At 44.7% G+C, this 20,983-nt stretch overlaps 1 protein-coding gene across 2 annotated transcripts; it reads right to left on the reverse strand.

Annotated features, from left to right (window-relative positions):
• Positions 1–140: 140 nt before the first annotated feature.
• On the reverse strand, positions 141–20,746 carry UFD1 (ubiquitin recognition factor in ER associated degradation 1). Of its 2 annotated transcripts, XM_016166911.2 has the most exons (12): positions 20,614–20,746; positions 17,465–17,597; positions 17,085–17,117; positions 14,176–14,297; positions 13,111–13,241; positions 11,506–11,578; positions 7,586–7,654; positions 6,688–6,753; positions 6,360–6,407; positions 5,497–5,585; positions 4,552–4,633; positions 141–902 (listed from the first exon to the last, which is right to left on the reverse strand). In XM_016166911.2, the coding sequence occupies exons 1-12, from the start codon at positions 20,614–20,616 to the stop codon at positions 828–830; spliced, it is 924 nt and encodes a 307-aa protein (XP_016022397.1). In that variant the 5' UTR covers positions 20,617–20,746; the 3' UTR covers positions 141–827. The 2 variants fall into 2 exon arrangements, with proteins under 2 accessions (XP_016022397.1, XP_016022398.1); XM_016166912.2 differs by lacking the exon at positions 17,465–17,597 and having other exon boundaries at positions 20,614–20,738.
• Positions 20,747–20,983: the final 237 nt, after the last annotated feature.

Genomic DNA, 20,983 nt, shown 5'->3' on the forward strand with positions numbered 1-20,983 from the left:
AATCGGATTAACATATCAAAAGATCTCACTTTATAGAAAGTGAAGACCTGAGACCAATAAAAAATAAAGACAGGCCAGCAGAGCCTTGGATTATTTAATACATTAAACTGAGAGTACAGAGAAGGGAAGGAAAAAAGTACTGAATCTTTAGCTTTTATTTATTCTAATATTCACATTTGTGCTTCACCATGAAGTTATTTTACCAAAGAACAGATTAAAGAGCCAGTTATTTCCAAATGAAATCAAAATAAAAGTGGAAATGCATTCAGATCAGGTTTTCCTTCTAAGGAATGATTCTCTTGAAAAAAATCAACATGCAAAAATAGAAACGTCCATCTTCAAATACTTAAATTGCTGCCAGAGTAATGGAATAACCACTCTTTATAGAGCACATATCTATTTAAACAACTTTTTCTAGGCCAAAGGCAATATCTAAGCTATAGACCCACAAAAAGAAAAGGTAATTGAAAAAAGAAAGAACACAAGTTAGAACAGTTCAGTCCCCTCCATTGGTTTTTATCAGGAACTGAGGCAATTTGCTTCCACTAAGAGAGTGGGAGTGTCCCCAAGGACTGAAAGCCAAAAATGGCAAAAAGGCTACCTAAAGGACCTCGGTGACAGCTTTCTCTTTACCCAAATCAAGTACACAACCATAAAGTCCTGCTGTTCCACCTCCAAGTCAAATTTGGTAATTCTTAGGTAACTAACTCTATATAAACCTAAAGTAACAGAGCATCTGCAATAGTCTCACCCCCATCAATGCCAGTAACTAAAAGCCATGTGTTGCAATGGATCATTTTATTTTTCAATCAGCAAAATGTCCCAACTTATGGCTTTCTTCCCTTTTTACGCAATGACTGTCCTTCTCCAGAGAAAGCGATGAATCTTCCTCCAGCTTCATCCTAGGTGTGAAGATAAAATACTATTTTCAGAAATTTCTTGGAGGTTTATAAAAAAGGCTTATTCTGTTAATTTATGTACTATACACCCATTTCCTTACTTCCACATTATTCATAATAAGAAATGTGTTTAAAATATAAATACAAATCATAATCAATTAATTGAAAACAACCAATCACAACCATGTGTCTACCATAGCCTTTATTCTCAGGTTAAATGTATATCCTTTTGGAGAAGTATCACATTTTCAATATAAAAAATATAAAAACACCCCCTCAAAAAAATTACCTATAACTCCACTGCCCCAAAATAACATTTCCAATCACTTTTTGTATATGCTCATATAAACTATTTTCATACTTAATTCTCAATGAATTTCTCATCTAGTACATTCTAAAGGCTACATATACTTCCATCACATGGGAGAGGCAGTCTTCTACCATCAGATGTTACTTCCAGGTTTGCAGTATTTTAAATTGCTGTGGTGATCAACTTACTGTGTTTGCATATGGCTCTGATTTTTCCTAGAAGTTGAATTCATCAGTAAAAGGATGCACATATTTTCAAGGCTCTCACCAACTCTCAGAAACATTCCAAGAACTATTCTCCCACCAGAAGAAAGATGATTATTTTTTCTGAACCCTCAAAAACAGCAGGTATCTTTCATGTGCTTATGTTGCTAAGTCAGTCCAAGGTTTATCTATAGAAGAGGATTCTGACCTCCCATACACACATACACCCCTATACCTGGCCCTCACCTGATGTAGTTGCTGTACCTCTTGGTGGAGCCTGTACAGGGTTTACGTGGTGGCAACCATGTAAGTGTGAGTCACAGCTGAGCCATCCAGTCTTCCTTTCCTGCAGAGCCTTGTTTGTCCGGCTATCTGTCTGCCTTCTCTCTTCCACATAAATTTAATCACAGCGGGCAATCCACATTAATCACATTGCCAACTATTGTCTGCTTGAGGAAGGTGTCTCTGGGGCTTTCAAGCTGCCCTTCCTGGACTGGCCATTCTCTTGGTGCTGAACATGGCCATGGGGACAGCCACTTCCTGGATCTAAGGCTTTATTTCTACCTTATTCTTTCATTTTAGTAGGGTACATCCTCCAGTAGCTTCTTGATAAAAGGAGGATGAGGGCTATGTTTTTGTGAGATCTCACATATCCAAAAGTACCTTGTTTCTACTTTCATGTTTCACTGACAGGGTGGTTGGTGTTAAGTTACTCTCAGGCTGCCATAACAAAGTACCACAGACTGGTGGACTTAAACAAGGTATGTTTTCTCACTGTTCTGTAAGCTCTATGTCTTAGATCAAGGTGTTGACAGGTTTAGTTTCTCTTGAAGCCTTTTTCCTTGGCTTGTAGATGGTTGCCTTCTTGCTGTGCCCTCACATGGTCTTTCCTCTGTACATCCAACTTCCTCTTCTTTTACCAGGGAACAAGTCAGATTGGATCAGAGGCCCAACCCTAACGGCCTTGTTTTCACTTAAGTCACCTCTGTAAAGGCCTTATCTCTAAATACAGTCACTTTTTGAGGTACTGGAAATTAGGGCTTCAACAAAGGAGTTGGGGGGTGGAGGAGACAAGGGCACAGTTAATCCCCTAAGAGTTGGGTATGAAATTTTTGAAAGAGTTTCCTCTCAGAATTTTGAAGACCTGGCTCCACTATTTCCTAGTTTCTTGTGCCATTCTTGATCTGTAATAGAACCTCTTTCCTCGTTCTAGAGGCTTTAGGATATTTTCTTTGCCTCAATGTGGGACTATTTTCATTCACCATGCTGGACACTCAGTGGGCCTTCCAACCTGCAAATTCGTGTTTGATCTGGAACAATCATTTCCCTGATGGTTTCTGCCTCTCTGCTTTCTCTAAGCTCTTTTCAGAACTCTGATGATTTCGATGTTGGCAATGGAAACTTTCTGACCATGATCTTCACTCTGGGCTAAGCTGGCTGGGATCTTCCCTGGGCTCGTCAGAATATCCAGAGAAAGTTCCTCCAACTGCAACAAGCAAGCCCAGCTACCAGTGTCTAAGAGCCAAGCAGGATGCCAACTGTCACTCATTCCATCTTGCACTTTGGTCCTGCTATCCACTGTGCTAATGACCCCAAACTCAGGACGTTCCATGATGCCTTTTCCTGGGGTAAGGGAGGCACAGCCCCAGTAGGATGAGGGGAAGGTGGTGCTGCAGTTCTAACTGCTTTGTGACACATACTCTCTTTAGCCCATTTCCAGAAGTGCCCTTTGAGAGCTCAACCACCTAAACCAAGCTGCCTCTGGGCTTCCCCATGGCCCACTCAGGATGCAGCTTTTCCTAGTCTATTAGGTTAGTTACCACTTGTCCTCCTGCTCCGGGGCTGCCAAAGTTTTGTTGCAGTTGCCACCTTTCCTCTTCACCACCTTTATTACCTTATCACCTTGTACTACAGCTTTAGTGGGGTTTCAGGATCAAGTAGAGCTAAGTATGTGCCTTCAACCCATCTTCAATCATACATTTCTTCTTAAATATTCACAGATAAAACAGCTCCAGCTGTGCCTGCCAGCCTCACCTTCCCTTTCCTATATCTCCAACAGTAGGGTCACAAGTCAGCCCAGAGGGGAGCCCCTGCTGAGGCCTCTAGGCCTGGGTCAGCAAGACCAGCCTGCAACTGCCAAGTGCCTGGAAAGGGGACCTCAGGGAGGACTCAAAGGGTGAGGTCTGATCAAGGACCACATTTGTTCCTCAGAGCCTAGAAGGTCCCCAACACTGTGTTTAGAACATTAAGGCTAGGAGAGGCTGTGAGTGAGGCCAGGGTGTGCAGATAGCATAATGGTATCTATTCCCAACCACCCAAAAGCTACAGAGGAGGAGTTCAGTGGTCAGAAGAGGCCTGTGAAGGCCCCACAGCCAGAAACTGGCCAGTAACTGGTCCTATCTGGCAGCCTACCCAGAATGGGCTCAGGGCACATCTGCCCTCTGCTACCCCTAAGAGACCGAATCTGTGAAAAAAGGAACTAGGAAAGTGGTCGGTCTAAAGTGTTGGTGTTCTAGAAATACACAGCACACACAACCACAGCTGCTGGCTGGGATAAGCAATCTGCAGAAGGGCGTGCTAGGTTTTCAGAGCCAGTTTCTAGCACCTGGAAGAAGTGCCCAGGAGGTAGAACTTCTTTGTCAACACCTCCCACCCTTCCCTTCCCTTCCTGTCACATGAGAACTCCAGGGCCAAGGGAAGCCGTTCTCCTCAGGTCTCAGTGGATGCCATTTCTGGAGTGTGGTGGCACTGAGGTGACCATGCAGCTGTCAGGGGCTCTGCCTCTGGGCCCTTGGTACTCTGACCTTCACAGACCTTCATGCTCACAGCAGCCACCTAACGGGACTGTCCTGGGAATTAAATAATTAAGTATAAGGCACTCAGCATGGGGCCTGACACCTGGCAAGGGCTCTGTGAGCTGGTATTATGTTGATCACCACCACATGATGCCAGAGCTGCAGCCTGCACACACCCCTTCAACAGCCTGCACAGAGCTTCAATAAGACAATTGGACCACCAGGGGGAGGAGGGCCCCAGGAATGCAGAAAAACATGACAGAAACACCCTGATTCAGAATGGAAAGAATTCCCTCAGTCACACAAGAAAATAAAATTTCTAATTATACATGAAATATACTTACCTCTTCAACCTTTTTGACCAGTGGACGTGAATTTCTGATGAAAGTGATCTTACCAAGTTTAAATTCGTAATTGGGAATTCCTCTGTAAAGACAGAAGAGGAGAGATGCTCGTTCCAGGAGAAAGTGACTAAAATTCACTTTTGACAATCAAGAGAAAGGCAAGCCAAAGAGATAAGTATCTACTTGGTGACTCTCATTTTGAGGTATGCAGCTACAGCCCACCCTGGCTTTGGGCCAGCCCTTTGGTGCTCCCCAGCATCCCTCCAGGAGGGAACCAGGCAACTGGGACAGAGGCCTGCAGACTGGAGGCCTGGGCTGCGATGAGGGGTCACCTGGAGGCTTGGGAGGCCCTCACCATCTCTATTGTCCAGCCTCACAGATTACCCTGGAAGAGGTACACTTGCACTAAATCTATTTCACCCCTTCAGAGTAGGTAGATGCCCTGTTTTCGGCATTCTTTTTCCACTCTAACACTTAGACAGGTGGCATATCTCATCCCTGCCACCACTGTGACAGCCACCACAGCAGTGAATCTGCTCTGAGTTCCTGGACCAGTGATCAGCTCCTGCATCCTGTTTGAGGGAAGTTGAGACACTGTGACTTGATGAAGTCACAAAACAGGAAAATAGATTACTAGATGGTAACCAGAAAGGTTTTAAATAAGAGCTAGGTCTGATCAGGTGCCACTCAGGGTCAGGTAGAAGCTAGACTGCAGTAGTCCTGGATGTGTGGAAGACACTGAAAACACTTCTGCTGGGAAACACTGACCCCCTCACCACACTCCAGTCCCCCGAGGAGAGCAGGCAGTGGGAGCATTCATCCATCCCACAAGCTCCCTTGATCCAGGTATTGTCTCCAGAGCTGGAGTGAGCCTGCCTACCTACTACAGACACTCTTTGGACAATGATAAAGCATCCGGCTGGAGGAGAGCCAGGTCAGACCCACCTTTTAATATCTCCAGGCTTGATTGGGGAGGGACTTGGCTCTACACCTTTCTTCTTCCCATCCAGTCTATTCCCGGAGCCAGAGAAGGCCTAGATACGCAAAAAAGAGAGTGTATGTGCACTGAGTCCCAAGAGCCAAAGCGAGCACATGCATGCCCTTTGCTGACTGCTGTACAGATATGTGCTGGGAGGTGTTACCCAGTCCACCCAGCTGCTAAAGTGTGGGCAGCCGAGATTTTTCCACCCAGCCCCTCAGGGCTGCTATGAGCTGAAGCGAGCCTCCTAGCCCAAGGGCAGCCAGTAGCCAATGACAGGTTGAAAAGTCTACCCCTGGCCTATGCAGGGCCACCAAGTTTGGGGCCCTGTGTGTAGGCTAAGGCCTCTGTCACTACTGTTCCACAGCTTAGCTTTCCAGTCCTGCCACCTCCACTGTCCCCCAGCACCCCAGTGCCCTCACACTAGCCGCCTCCACCTTTTTACCAGGAAGCCTGGCTGATGGCAGCGCTGAAGGGTCAAACAGTGCAGGCCAAAAAAAAGAGGGGACATGTTCTCAGAGATAAAGCAAACATGATCACATTTGGTGACTCTAGTGAAGATTATTTGTGTGTCCATTGTACTATTTTAACTTTTTGGTAGATTAGAATTTTAAAAAGAAAAAAAAAAAGTTGTGGCTGTCTTACAGAACTGTTAGGATTCAAAGAAAAAGTGGATATTAAGTGCTCTGGAACTAACAAAGTGGCAGATAAGTGTGTGCACAGATTCCCAGAGGCCCATTGCTGAGGTCCATGGAGTGTTACAGAGTGGCTGGAGGGAGCAGATGGCATGGCAGGAGCACAGAAGTAAAACATATGGCCTGGTACTCACACGGAAGCCCAGCTCTCCAGCGTAGCCACTGTGGTCAGTTTCACCTTCCTGACAGGAACAGAAAAACAGGAGATGAGCTTTTCAGCAGGGACACCGCAACTTTTCCTTTGGGCCCCTCATTTCTATTCCTATCCCTGCACCCAAATAGCTGGGATACACTGACCTCCAAGAGCAGGGCTAGAAGAGCAGGGAATGTGGCTGCACTGGTACCAGCAGAGAGGCCAAACATGGGCAAGTTGTCAGGACAGGCCCAGGACACACTCTTAAAGACTGTTACCACAGAGGGCATCTAGTGGATCAGGTGAGGGACACTGGGGAAACAACTTACAGTTGACTCCTCATGCTGAACTTGTCTTTCAGGTTCTTTGTAGCCCAGTGGGGCATCAAAGTCCACCTGTGTTTCCAAGATGAAAAGTAAAATTGTGAGATACAGCAGCACTTAGGCTTCCTTAGCTTTTGTTTTTGAGATAACCATAGAGTCCTATGCAGTTGTAAGAAGTAACATAGAAAGATGCCCAGTACACTTTGCCCAGTTTTCCCAATGGTAACATTTTATGAAATTATCGTATAGTATCACCACCAGGACACTGACATTTTTACTGTTCAGAATTCCTCAGTTCACACAAACTCATTTGTGTGTTTAAGTTCTCAAAACTCTATCACTAGTGTAGGTCTGTGGATCCATGCCCAGTTGAGATACCAAACAGCTCCAACACCACAAGATTCCTCACATTGTCCTTCTACATCCACACTCACCTCTCTGCCAGTGACTTGCTCCACTACCCACAGCCCCTGGCAACCACTATTCTGTCCTCCCCTTCTTAAGTTTTGTCATTTCAAGAATGTTATAAAAATGGAACCCAATGGTGTTTAACCCAATAGTTCCCTTCTACCCAGGAGTTGAAAAAACTGCCTTAGCTTATTTTTTTTTTTTTTAATTGAGGCTTCTTAACTTTTAAGAAGTTTCTCTCCTTGGCAGGTCTGAGATGCTGATGGATTTAAACATCTCAGAACTGGCAGCAACTCTGCCACCCGCACTGGCCCAGAGATGGATCACAAGGTCATGGGCCTCCTCATGATGTTCTAGCAGCATTTTCCTCCTCTCTCCCTCACACAGTCCCAGGGGCTGTGTGAAGTGACATCCTCCTGAGGCAATGGCCTACAGGGACTACCAAATGGCCATCTTTCCCAGGCCCAAATGTATTGTAAGCAGCAAAGTCACTCACGTTCATGTCACACTCGATGATGGACACAGCCTTGTCAGGTTTGGTTTCCATCACCCGCAGTTCATAGATCTGTGGGAAGAACACAGATCAGTTGGATGGTTTTATAGCAGCACTGCAGGCTATCACTGTTATATTACTACGGCTCCCTACCCTGCTCCTACAGACACATCGTTCACCTCCACAACACCCTCCACAGCCAAACGTCTTGCTGACAATGAGGCTATGGGGATGAACTTCCTTGACACTTGCCTATCCTTCAACAGGGGCTGTTCCCCAGAAGTGGTTCAAATCAGACAAGGCAGTTGTGGATCAAACTGCAAAAGACACACATAGCCTTTACCCCAGAAACTATACTTCTAGGAGTTTATTCCAAGTATGCTCACTCCAGCATTGCTAATAATAGTATATACCCCAAATGCCTTTCAATAAATTAGTAAATGAATATTCATATATGAATTACAGTCACTGTGGAATACAATGTCGGGAAGAGAAAAAGAAGTTAAAAAACCAGTTACATTGCTATATGTCTAAGATGATCTCATGTATGTAAAAACATACATTAACAATGCTCAGATAGGAACTAAGTGACTCAATCTACTTTTTTCAACGTCACTTTGTATTCTTTCTTTTTACCTAGCATGTCTTGTTTTTATCATGAACAGTCCAGATAGTCTCCCACCATTTAAAAAACCTAAACATTAGGAGGAAGGTCACCAAAGTAAAGTGAGCAGGCTCAATGTGCCTAGTCTATTTTTTTAAAGTTTCTCCATTATCTAATAGAAGATAAATAAAAATGAATATATATGTCACTGTGTGGATGTGCCATGATTTCTCCAACCAACATCTGAGCTGTCTCTAATGGTTTCGCTATCACTAACAATGCTGCCATGAACATTCGGCTCTGTCTCTGAAGGCACATGTTCACGTTCCTCTACAGTAGTGTTTTCAAACTGCAGGTCACAACTACTTAGTGTGTCATAAAACCAATATGTTGCAACCAGAACTAGAAAAGAAAAACACTGGAAGATAGCACAACAGAAATACTAGAATATGTTGCATGTAGTTAGGATAAATACTTTTGTGACTTTTTTTTAGCTTTATGTATTGTAATGCTGTATCTAAAACAGTAATTTTCAACTGTTTTGAAACATGCATGCAGAGTTTTCAGTTATTTTTATTGACTTAACTTTATTGAATTACAGAGAATACTTTAATTCTAAATAGCTCTCTAGACTTATTCTTTTCCAGTATTTCAGATGACATCTTTGAAGCCTCACATATTAAATAAAACTGCTTTATATGAAAATATTTATCATAATTTACTTCATATTTGCCTGTTTACTTGTTTTCCATTTCTTCTGGTACCCTAATCTTTCTAGGATGATGCCTATTCCTAAAGTACATGCTTTTAAAGTTCTACTAGTAAATAAAGTCTCAGATTTTGTTTATTTAAAAATATTTTTATTTTGTCCTCATTATTCAAAGGTTTGATGACAGTTACTTTTTCTCATCCTGTAAAGACATTCTGCTATTTTGGGCTATAATGGTTGCTATTCAAAGGCCCTCAGTTAGCTATTCTTCTGAAAGTATTGTATTTTCTCTCTGCTCACCTCTTTATACCTGGTATTTGGTATCTGTAACCTACCCTACTTGAGATATGTTATATTCCCTGTAACTATGGGTTGATGGCCATTTGTAAAACAATTTCACCTATTATCTCTTCACAATATTGCCACTCCTCCATTCTCTCCTGCTGGGATTTTCATGGAGCACATCTGACTTTCTTCGTACCTCCAAAACCTCAATCTCTAATATGTTCCATCACCTCGCCTTGGTGCAGAATTCCAAATCATTTCTCCTGATTAGCTTTCATTTCATTAATTTTTTGTCAGAGGTTGTTTAACTCTGTTTTTCAAATTGCCCTGGCTTTTTTTATAGTCTTTTGTTGCTTGCTAAATTTTATGGTTTCACTTTATAACTTCTTTGAACATTTTATACTTAATTATTTTATATTTGTACCTGAAAGTCCCAGTATGGATTTCCTAAAGGGTCTAAATTTGATTTTGTTGTCTCTGCTTTGCATATCTGGTGGTTGTATTATGAGTTCTTATTCAATATATAGCAATCCCAAGGGCTTAACTAAACTGGGGGTACTTTTCCCAGATAGAATTTGGGTTCTTCCTCCTGGGATGAAGGCAACAGGGTATATTCTGGCCTCTTAAAGAGTTCCAGTTTAATGTGAAAGTCTTCGATTCAGATCTCTATAGCACTGATATGGCTATTTGCCATCAAGACAACCCTGCTAAGAAAATCTTGAAAAACTTCCTATATGTCCTGTGAGCCCACCCATGCATTAATAACCTAGGTCTTAACTTGATTTAATTGCGTTTTATCAGAAGGGCCCTGTAGAGTATCTAGTCTTTCCATATTTAAAATAACAGAAGTCCAAACATATGTTTCAATTCTATGTACTCTATGTAACTCACCTTCCCTTTCCATGCAAAAATATCAATTTGAGTTATATGTAGCATCATTACCTTAATATTAAGAACAAAAACATTAAGCCTGCCTATAGTTAATTATGAAAGCTTAAAGTGTTCAGTTAAGATAAACAATACCTAAAATGTTCTCCACAAATCTAAAGGGGACAAGATTATTTCTTAGTTTTATAGAAAAATATGATTCAAACTCCAAAATATGGAAAAGTAAGAATTCTCAATATCGGATGCCTCAAAAAAAGGGAAATTACTGGAGAACATACTGGATCCTTACACTGACACTGAGGGAATCACTGTCCTCTTGGTCCTGGAGGAAGGGTATTGGCTGAACCAACAGACTCCTGTTCATGGCTATGAGGGCCCCCTGAGGAAATGGAAGAGTGTGTGAAGAAGCTAAGAGCTGGCCTCAGCAAGCCAGGGCTGTGGTCACTCCTGGGAAATAGGTGGTCAACCCTGTGAGGGTCCATAAGGGTCAATCATGGTTACCATCACAGTGGATGAGGGAAACCCACATCCCTGTGCTCCATGCCTGTATTAGGATGGCCGAGGGAAACCCACATCCCTGTGCTCCATGCCTGTATTAGGATGGCCTATCAATAGGATTGGCAACTATTACATATTCCCTCAGATGTGTTGCCATGATAATGAGGAAGTGGATGCTATCCTGAATTTTGTGGGAACTCATCTGTCAATATACATGAAATGAATAAGAAATAAAGGACAAGATACGGTATTTTACTTTATAGTTAAATTGTATACACCCAGACACTTAAGAAGCATGGAATCATGAATGAACCTAAGTGATGTTCAGACCTGAAAGATATGTGTCAAGACAACCAAGCCAAAAAGATTAAGGAAAAACCAAAATTAAAGAAAATGGGAGGAAGATGATGTGGGTTCCCATAAGGAGAGGTGACATCAGGCAGCATTATCACTAGGAGGAGCCAGGCTCTGCTCTCGGGTGCTCCACAGCACTGGGAGTGCACCGCAGGGCCAGCTCTAGAAGGGCCTATCTGCTTCCACGGAAGGGACTCACAAGGATAAGGACCCAGATTGGTTCGTTTCTGTGTTCCCATAGCCCAGCAAAGGGCTTAGCTCAGATTATAGGTGCAATGAAGACCTTTCTAACTAAGACACAATCAGCAGACTCACCAGCATGGTACACAGACGTGTGATTAATAACCACAACAATGCTCAACTCATTTACCTGTAAGTTATCAGTTATCAAAACATTGAGTTGCTAAATGATTAGTATAGGGCTCTAAAAAGCAAACAGTAGGCAGCAATTAGTTGACAAAAGCCAGGCACACACTACTTAAAAAGAACTCTCATTCAAACACCAGAATGGCACTGCCTCCTTAGGTGTGACCTGCACCGAGCTGGGCTCCCAAGCCCTGCTGGCCCCATGGCTGAGACACTCACCTTCTCATTGTAGTTGATGGCAATCACATCCCCAGTGGTCAGACAGGCAAAGTTTCTCAGTGCATTTTCTAATCTGCAGACACGTTGTCAAGGCACAAACATAAATTGTGGCTCCAGAATCCACCACTGTGACATGGCACATCTCAGAGAAGATCTTAGAGTCTAACTGGACAAAAGAGCCAGGCTGTCCAAGTTCGCTTCTCTTGGTCACACAGCCTTCCAGGATAACAGCAGCTTTGTGAAAAGGTGGGATGCTATCTTCATTCCTCATGTGAAATGCCATACTACAGGGCTGCCCTGCCATTGAATAGTCTGGGGATCCCTGAGTGTCAGACCCAACCCACTTGATCTGAAGGCAGAAATGGCACCCCATTGCTGCTCTGTGCACCCCACACATTCTCCATCTATGCTAAAACAGCCTTAATCCACAATGTCAGCCAGACTAAGCAGCATCAGATTGACTCTTAGCTGATGAAAAGTAATGCCCTTTCTCTGTATACTAACAAGTTAACTAGATAGTTACATCCTGTGAAAGCAACCAATAAGTCTGTATCGCAACACGTGTAAAGGTCCAAGAAAAATCATGAGGGGACTACATTCAGAGGTAGGCCCCACTCCTAAGCACTGACAGCCAGACATGCACCTCCAAGCAAAGCTCTGAAGGACAAGGTAACCAGATCTTGCCACAAGACACTGTCCTGCCTGCAGGACAGGAAGCCTCCATCATGAACTGCTATGAGCAGAGAGCCCAACACCCCTGCACGTCCAGGACTCACACTCGTCCACACACAGTGAGTGGGGGGCTCAACATGGCTCACCCACATCCAGGACATGGCCAGCAGCAGCATGCTCCTGGGCTCCTGCCTGGAGAGAGTATGCAGGTGAGGTAGGTGGAGGCAGCTCTTCTTTTACTCTCTTTTTCGAGCATGCATTTTTTAAAATAGGTGAAAGAGTGACCATTCCATAGCATAATCTCAACGAGCTAAACTGGGGCCTCCAAGTTAGAGATCTCTGATAGTCCACACACAGCACACCCCCTCACCTAAACTGGTGACTCCTTAAATTATAAACACACATGTCTAGCTTATGTTCAGAGATGAAAAAAAAAAATCACTGGAATCTAAAACCTTTGTTTCCCTCTCGTTGAAAGAAAGACAACATACTAAGTCAATGTTCCCCATTGGTTCAGAGTGAAAAGTATTTCAGCCTGGGTAAAAGGGGAGGGTGAGTGACAAGTTCATGGGCACCAGTGGCCTACAAAGGGTCGGGGCTGAAGAGCAGACCGGCTGGCCCTTCTACTAGAATACACTGGGCTTTGTGCTATTTGCACAGTCCACCAGAAGGAAGGGTTCCACTTTGCCCAGGAAGAAGTGTCCAGAGAGTATCCAAAAGAAATCCTCTGAGTGCCCAGTGCACTTGTCCAGGCCCAGGTCCAGGAGCCATGGCAGATGTGCTGGCTGAACACCATTGTTCTCAAATCACAACCCCAATCACGATAAATGTATGCTCCCTGACGTAGGCACATGTTAAACAAAGCACTCCCTGTTTATCTGCAAGCATACCCCTCTTTTGTCCAGAAGAACCTTTCTTATTTCAAAAGGATACACTGCTTTGGGGTTGGTGATATCCAGGAAGTCAGGGCTCTGAGGCTGAAATTTGGAGTACGTAGCCACTTGAAGGTTGACACTCTCCACCTGAACAAGTCCCCCTTCTTCCAACAGCAAATTCTGCATCATCTAAAGGAAGAAGGCTACATGAGGATCTTGGAAATCAAGTGGCCAGGACTGCCACCGACCCACTGAGCAGGCCAAAGTCTGACATTCAGATGGCCTTTTCCTTGAGACCCTGGTCTGAAAGGCCCACAACCTATTCTAGGCTGACTTACCGTGAAGAAGCCTCGGAGCTCCGGGTGGTAGGGAGCCCGCCAATCAGCTAATAGAATGTGTGTCCTCACAGACACGCTGGTGGTCACCTCAGCAGCAGCAGCTAGGGAACCCTAGGCAACCACCTATTCTTGCCAAGAGCTAGAAGACCAAGAAGTGGGCTGGCAGCTCCATACTACCCAAAGAAGCATCCCAGGGGATGTGACGCGTCTCAGCAAAAGGGATTCAATTAGTTTCTGGTCCAAAGTAGTCTGAGAACCTGGACAAGTGGCCACCCAAACTCCAAGTCTGCAGTTGGAGTGAGAATCTTTGATGTACAGTATCACCACCTTTTCTTTCATCTCCATAGAGAGACCATGAGGGGGGTATCTCTGTGGAAAGCCTAAGTGCTCTAGAGAGCCTTCATTCCCATAGCAACAAAGTTGAGTGCTTTAAAGGGAAAGACTCAGTTATAGTCAAGTGTGTAAACAGACACCCATTACAACAAAATTGGGGAGAAACTATGAAAAATGAGAGCAAAATGTGTAACAATCTGAAATTCTATACTTGAACTATTTCAAAAATATTCCTGCTTCATTATCTTTAAAAAGCTTGACCCAGGAGATCACAGGTAAATAGCATGGCAGTGGTGTCTAGGCTACCAGTTGAGCGGTTAACCATCAAAGAAAAGTCTGCCCTCAGCATAGGATGCACTGTTCCGAATGCCCTCCCTCACTCTGACTTGGGGACAGGACTGCCCCCAAGACAGGCCCACAGACTCTCCAGGGACCAGGATGGCCCCACTCACCCAGTGTGGGAGGTAGCAGATACCCTCATCAGCCACAAATTCCAGAACGCCACAATGCGTCATGCGGTCTGAGTTCTTATTGGTCAGTTTGAACAGCATGGGGTAGGTAATGTTGAGTCGGCCTAAAATTGAGAGAGGCTATGAGGCAGGGATTCTACAGGGGAGAGAAACCCTGTTCCCCAATGTGCTCCCCAGCACCTACCATGACTCCACAAAGCCTTGACCCTCCGAGCAGGCAATCGGACCGAATGTGGTGCTTAGTCCTTTAGTGTCTGCCTACCCACCAGAACCCCACACTCCCTGTGAGAGCACCGCACTTGGCCCAGAACTCAGAAATGTTTGGCAACTCAGATACACAGCAACAACTTACGCTTATGATTTTCTGAAATTCCCATTTTTAAGTGGCTTGTTTACTCATTATTTTCAAATATTTAAGTGCCAATCATGTGCTGGACAACATCCTCACCTTCCAGATTTCTAGTTTGAAAGGTAAGAAAGAAAACACATGCACCTAGATGCCGTGATACAGTAGGAGGGGCAGGGCAGGAAGAGGCAGGGCTCTTGGAGGACTTCCTCCAGGTGAGTCACGGTGGGGAGGCCAGGAAGAGGAAGCAGCCTAAACAAAGGAATGGAGGGAAGGGGACACCAGCCAATTCAGGAATGGCTCGCAATTAGGTGAGACTGGGACACAGGGACAGAATATGGAAGCAGTCTGGAGGGGATGCTGGGGCAGACATTACACAGGGTGAGATCAGTCAACAGTGTGGGCTCTCAGCGGGGTCATGACACAGTACGTCCTCTCTAAGGTTAAGGCCGCATAGAGAGCCAGACAAGTAACCAGGACTGATGGCATGCTAACCCAGGAGTGCAGAGGGCACAGAAAGGAGAGGCTAGTGACATGAAGCAGATAAGGACTAACTGATGTAGTAATGGTGTTTGTCACATGCCAGGCCCTCACTTAGTCTTCCCAGAACAGTGAGGTAAGTACTGTCATAAACCTTTTTAGCTATGGGAAACTAAGGCACACAGGTTCAGCAACATGACTAGCCTCGCAAAGCCCATAAGTGGCAATGCTGGGATTCAACCCAGGCTGCTGGCCCAGGTCTGGGGTTTAACCACCGAAGTCCACTTTAGCCTAATGGTTTAGGCAAACAGAAGTTCCATTCAGCAGCAGGAGGTATGGCAGACTCCATTTGGAATCTTCCTAAACATTCTGGTGAATGCTTGGGCATGAAGCCACAAATAGAGCAGGAGAGCCTCTGGAAGTGGCTCATCACCACAGAGGCAGTGGTGGGCATAGGTATTCTCGCATCATAAAGGTGACTTGAATGCTGGCAGTAGGTGGCCAAGGGCCCAAACACCAGCCTTCCAGCCCCAGGAAGCCTCCCAGCTATAGACCTGTGGAAAGGAACTGAAGTCAGAGTGAACAGGATTAGGCTCCAGCCAGAGGTCTGAGATTCTTGTGGTTAGAAGAAACTCATGTTCCCCAGTCTGTTGGTTTTCAAACTGCACTATGTGATTTAGAGAAGTGCTTTGGGGCTCCCAAGCCCTTTGCATCCCCTCACCTCCTCCAGCCTGAGCAGGAACCTTTTATAAATTAGGACTCCTGTAAGATTTCATTTGGGCAGTTTTTCCCACTTAAAAGGTTTAAACAACACTGGTCTAAACTCCACTGTCCCAATCTCTGACTCTTCTCAGACAATTGTGCCAAGGATCACTCTTAATGCTTAGCTCCTGGGGTAAGTTCAAATGGAAAGGCAGGCTCTCTGGGGGCCTTGACCCCACCACTGTGATGACAGGAACCTGCCTGAGGGAAGTGAACCCCATGGCTCTATCCCCCAACTGGCTGAGCTGAGACGAGAATTAAAGGCCTCCACTGGCTGTGGCCACTGCTGCTATTGGCATCAGTAAAGCCCTGCTGGCTAAAGGCCACCTTATCCCTTCTGACTGGTGTCACATGAGTTTGGGCTGTTTATAAAACACAAGGCAAAACCTCAGAGGAAGTACTCCGGCCACACAGCAGCTCTGATGGACAGGTGCTGTGTGTTCCAGTTTAAAGATGAGGTAACTGAAGTTCAGAGAAGCCCAGTCTAGCCTAGAACCAAGCCAGAGCAACACCAAAGCTAGCACCCCTTCTCCACTGTGCTGCTCCACGTGTACTGAACACCAAGTGTGGACCCTCCTGCTGGTGGCCTCCATGTAGCCTGCTTCAGATGGGAGGAATTCAGGAACACCACTGAAAAGGCAATGACTGCACCTGTGGTCAGGGTTTTCAGTGTCCAGGTAGAGCAAAGCCAGGGCATGAGGTCTCCCGTTGCTCTCATGGGATGAGGGATTGGGAAAAGAGGAAAAGTGTGGCTGCTCTCACAAACCATTGCCTTTCTCACTCCTGGTAAGAGGCGGGAGCTGGTGAGAGAAACAGCTTCTGGGGCAGAGGACTCAAGTTTATGACATGCTGCAGATACACTGAAGCAGAGCAGACAAAAATGAGGGACTGGGGTTGAGGAAAGAGGCTTGGGGAGGAGATGAGCGCCCGGCTGTACAGCACCCTCTTGGAAGCCTACCACTGTTCTCCAAGAAAAAAACTAGTGAACCTGACCAACAGCATGAGCTGCCCTGCCAGTGTGATAAGCACTGATGCTCGGACCTTCCTTTAGTCCTCACAGGATCAGAGATGGGGAAGGGAGGGCGGTGTATGCAGAGGAGATCCTCTTCACAAAAGAGGGACCTGGAGCTAAATACTCACTGGCCCCCAACCTGGACAGCTGCCACCAGGGGCTACCTTTCCACAGGGCACCTGAGGCCCCAGCTCTCCCAGCACAGCAGGCACCCTCCAAGAACAATTCCCAACCAGATTGGCATCCACATTTATATTACCTCAGTTCTCGAGTCATGTAGAAAATACTTACTAAGTTGATCGAGGGCTGAGGGTGGCATAATAACTGTGGAAAGAACGTTTAAGAAATATTAAGAAAATAAAAATTTAAAGGACAAAACAAAAACCAAAATGCAGTTTCTGCTATATCTTTAAAAAGCATTAAATAATACTTGTGGGGTAGTCAGAATTTAATAATAATCTTTCATAAAGAACTTTACTTGCTGAATGGCTACTAGCCATAAATCTAATCACAATTTGGACTCCTCTCCCCCTTAGCAAATCTGGGGCAAGCAACAGTTTCACTGTAAGTATCTTCTGTTACACATGTAAAATAAAGACTGTTGGGAGACTACAAACACTGCAGGCTGAGGGCAGGAAAGGTTACTATTCAAAATAAAAACAAGCACATACTCTTCCCGCCTTTCTCCACATCTGACCTGTCATTAGGCCCTGCGAGCATGGACACGGAGAAGCAGCGATACTGCGTAGAGAAGCGATTCTGGAAGACCCGGGGAATCGGGTGGTCGAACATGTTGAAAGAGAACTAGAAGAAAGAAAGAGATGTCAGAGTTAGAACAGAACAAAGGTACATTTCTTCTCATCAAAAGCCAAAACCAGTCAAGGTAGTTAATGCTGCTAAACTTCCTCAAAGAACAAGATGCACCGAAATACTGATGGACCAGAGCAGTCAGCCTGGAGTACTTCCTGGTAGCACAGTGAATCTCAAGTCTGTTTCTACCCTTTCTGCCTTGCATGGTCTGTCTCTCTGATCCAGTTTCCACTATTTTTAGATGGTGCGATCTTACTAAAATAACAAGCACATCAAGCCTGTTCTTAACCTCTTTTAGCCCTCCCCTACACACACACACCCCAGTGCAATCCAGGCCAGACCTCACACACACTTCAGGGACTGGTTCCTGATAGCCCCACAATCTCCTACACCTGCCACCCCGCACCCTGGGCTGGTTCCTCTGCCTGGTACACTTTTCCTCTTATCATGAATTAAAAAACAGCTATTTATTGAGCACCCACCAAATGCCAGGACCTGAGCTAAGCAGTAGGGAAACAATACTCCGGTGATATCTATTCACTAACAAAGCAGGTACAAATTCTGCCCTGGCAGAGCTGACTTTCAAGACAAGGAAACAAGCAAAAGAAAATACCTACATGTGAGCAGGTGACAAGTGCTCTGAGGGCAAGAGAGGTTAAGGGACACAGAGCTCCTGGGCATGCTTGTTTTAAGTGAGTGGGTAAGGGGCTCTCTCAAGAGATCTGAATGCCAGGAAAGGGAGCCAAGCGAAAACACAGAAGAGCATTCTAGACAACTGGAAGAGCAGGCACCCAATATTTGCACCCCTTCACCTGGCTTCCATAACTATACTTTCCTTTCTCCAGGAACCTTCCCTGCTCTGCTCAGGGTCAGGTCTGGTTCCCCTGCAACGTGCCCTCATGTTGTGCTACACTATGGTACTCCCGACTCCCACTAATTAGGAAAGCCAAGACATGGTGCCATCAAGAAGGTAAGATTCCAGCTCTTAAACTACGCATTACCGTGAGGCTTAGAAAACATGTTAGCACAGCAATCTAGGGTCCTCTCAAAGTATTGCAATTATTTGATGTTTCAAATATAAAATATCAGAATATAAAATCACCCAACAAGGTATATTCCAAAAGAACTGAAATGGGGTCTTGAGATATTTGTGCACCCATGTTCACAGCAGTAATATTCACAATAGCCAAGAGGTAGAAACAACCTAATGTCCAGTGACGGATGAAAGGAAAATGTAGTATATACATACAATAAAATATTGTTCGGCCCTAAAAAAGAAGGAAATTCTGACACATGCTATAACACAGATGAAAGCTAGAGGACATTATGCTAAATGAAATAAGCCAATCACAAAAAGACAAATACTATATGATTCCACTTAATGAGGGCCCTAAAGTAGTCAAACACATAGAGACAAAAAAGTAAACAGAATGTTGGTTGCTATGGGCTAGGGGGATGGGGAAATGGGGAGATATTTAATGAGTATAGAGTTTCAGTTATGCAAGAGGAAAAGTTCTGGAGACCCATTACATAATAGTGAACATTTTTGTATACTTAAGAATGGTTCGGACAGTAAATTTATGTTGTGCGTTTTTGTTTGTTTTTTTTTTACTAGTTTTAAAACCTCAAGACGGACAAATATTTCTTGACTTGATTCCAAATATACATTAAGTAGGGGAAAACCCATCTACTGATAAGGTAGTTAATTAGCAAATCCAATATTAGCACGCTGATTTAGCCATCTTCCTAAAACGCAAACACACCAGGCTCCTGCTTAAAATCTCAAATGGTTCTTCACTCTCTGTGTTCTAACACAGTAGTCTGCAAACCTTTGCCTCTCTTCTTTTAACCAGCAGAACTCTTCAACAAAATCATGGCCAGAAGCATAACAAATGAAACCGTGTTTCTGGATGAAAGAAGACAAAGGAGAGGAGTGGGAGCCGCCTCTAAGTGCCTCTCACTACACTACCCCATCTAAGCCATTTCTTATTTTTGCAATATGAAAGAGGAAAATGTGCAATGTACTTAACACTTATACTAATCTATCTTCAATTCATTCTTGAACCTTTCTGCCCCTCCACAATGCTCTTCACCCCAAATCTTACTTTCCTTTATAATCCCAATGCCTAGCATATCACCTAGCAAATATCGGGTATCTAGATCTATCTGTTAGATACATTTGAGAACAGAAATATGACTCAACACTGATACACAGATTAAAATCTAGTAATTATGCCTTGCTTTTTCTAAAATAAACAGGTGACATTGAGGCATTGATTACAGTGGTAATGAGACCGAGCTTTGCATAAAGACAGATTTGGTTTTAAATGTCCACTCCCCACTTTTGTGACCTAGAGTAAACTCTCTTTTAAACCTTTTCTTATGGTTAAAATGGTAATAATCATCCTTGCTTCCAAGGGTATTGTAGGGATTAAATGTGATAAGGTGTAATGAGAGACTGTAGGTGTTAAAGAAAAACTGTGCAACGGGGAAAGCGCCAGCAAATATTTGCTACTACTGTTATCGTTACAGAATAGCTTAAATAGCCGAAGGTATGATCTCAATCACACCCAGGCACGTCTAGGAGATACTGAGCTCAAGGAAATGAGGAAAGAGCGGGGTGTTCCGCCCACAGGGGTGTCCCTCATGTATTCTTCCTGGGAAGCCCCCGATTCTTCTCCTCACCCCCAACAACCTTTCAATTAATTTGTTATCTACAGAAACCTGTTACTAGTCTACCACTCGCGAGACCCGTGGTGGACACAAACATGTAAGGAGCTCAAGTTCAACTGAGAGAAAATGCGAACAGTGCCCCGAAATAGGAGATGAGCAGAGGCTGTTCGTAGTCAAGGGTCTGTGTCTTGACGGATGCACCCAAACGAGCAGACGGGACTCAGGCCCCGGTGACTCGGCATCTCCGCAACCGTCATGTCGGCTCCGCCAGGTCCCGGCCTCGGCCCCCGGCCCCAGCCCCAGCTCCAGCTCCCAGCCCCTGCCCGGCCGCGCTCACCATGATGGCAACTCTGCCTCGCAGAAACCTCTTCGTCCAGCAAATGTTACAACTGGAGCCCGCAAAGCTGCTCTCCTCACAGCCGCCGCCGCTGCCTCAGCTCGGATGCCCAGGAAGGCTCACCGGAAGTGCCAGAATTTAGACCTAGGGGGAGATGCCCTGGGCCGGGCTAAGCTACAAAAGAGAAAAAGCCAGGCAAAGGCGCCAGGGTCTAAAGTTTCCCTGGAATAAACAGTAACATGCCCTTTCGAACTTGTTGTTCGCTCTAGAATAATTTTTTAAATTATTTTAAGTTATAATTTGATAGTAACCCCCCTCTGGACGAATTTAATAGGACCCATTCTTCTTACTGACTACACTACCCAGAATG

This window comes from Rousettus aegyptiacus, unplaced genomic scaffold (assembly GCF_014176215.1).
Source record: "Rousettus aegyptiacus isolate mRouAeg1 unplaced genomic scaffold, mRouAeg1.p scaffold_m13_p_5, whole genome shotgun sequence".
Taxonomy (NCBI): Eukaryota; Metazoa; Chordata; class Mammalia; order Chiroptera; family Pteropodidae; genus Rousettus; species Rousettus aegyptiacus.

Bases quoted from the DNA above. Each gene is read 5' to 3' on its own strand.
- UFD1 (XM_016166911.2), bottom strand. The intron at 7,655-11,505 runs GTGAGTGTCTCA...TTCTTCCCACAG, and splicing joins CCATCAACTACAATGAGAAG to ATCTATGAACTGCGGGTGAT. The intron at 6,754-7,585 runs GTGAGTGACTTT...TTGGAAACACAG, and splicing joins TCATCGAGTGTGACATGAAC to GTGGACTTTGATGCCCCACT.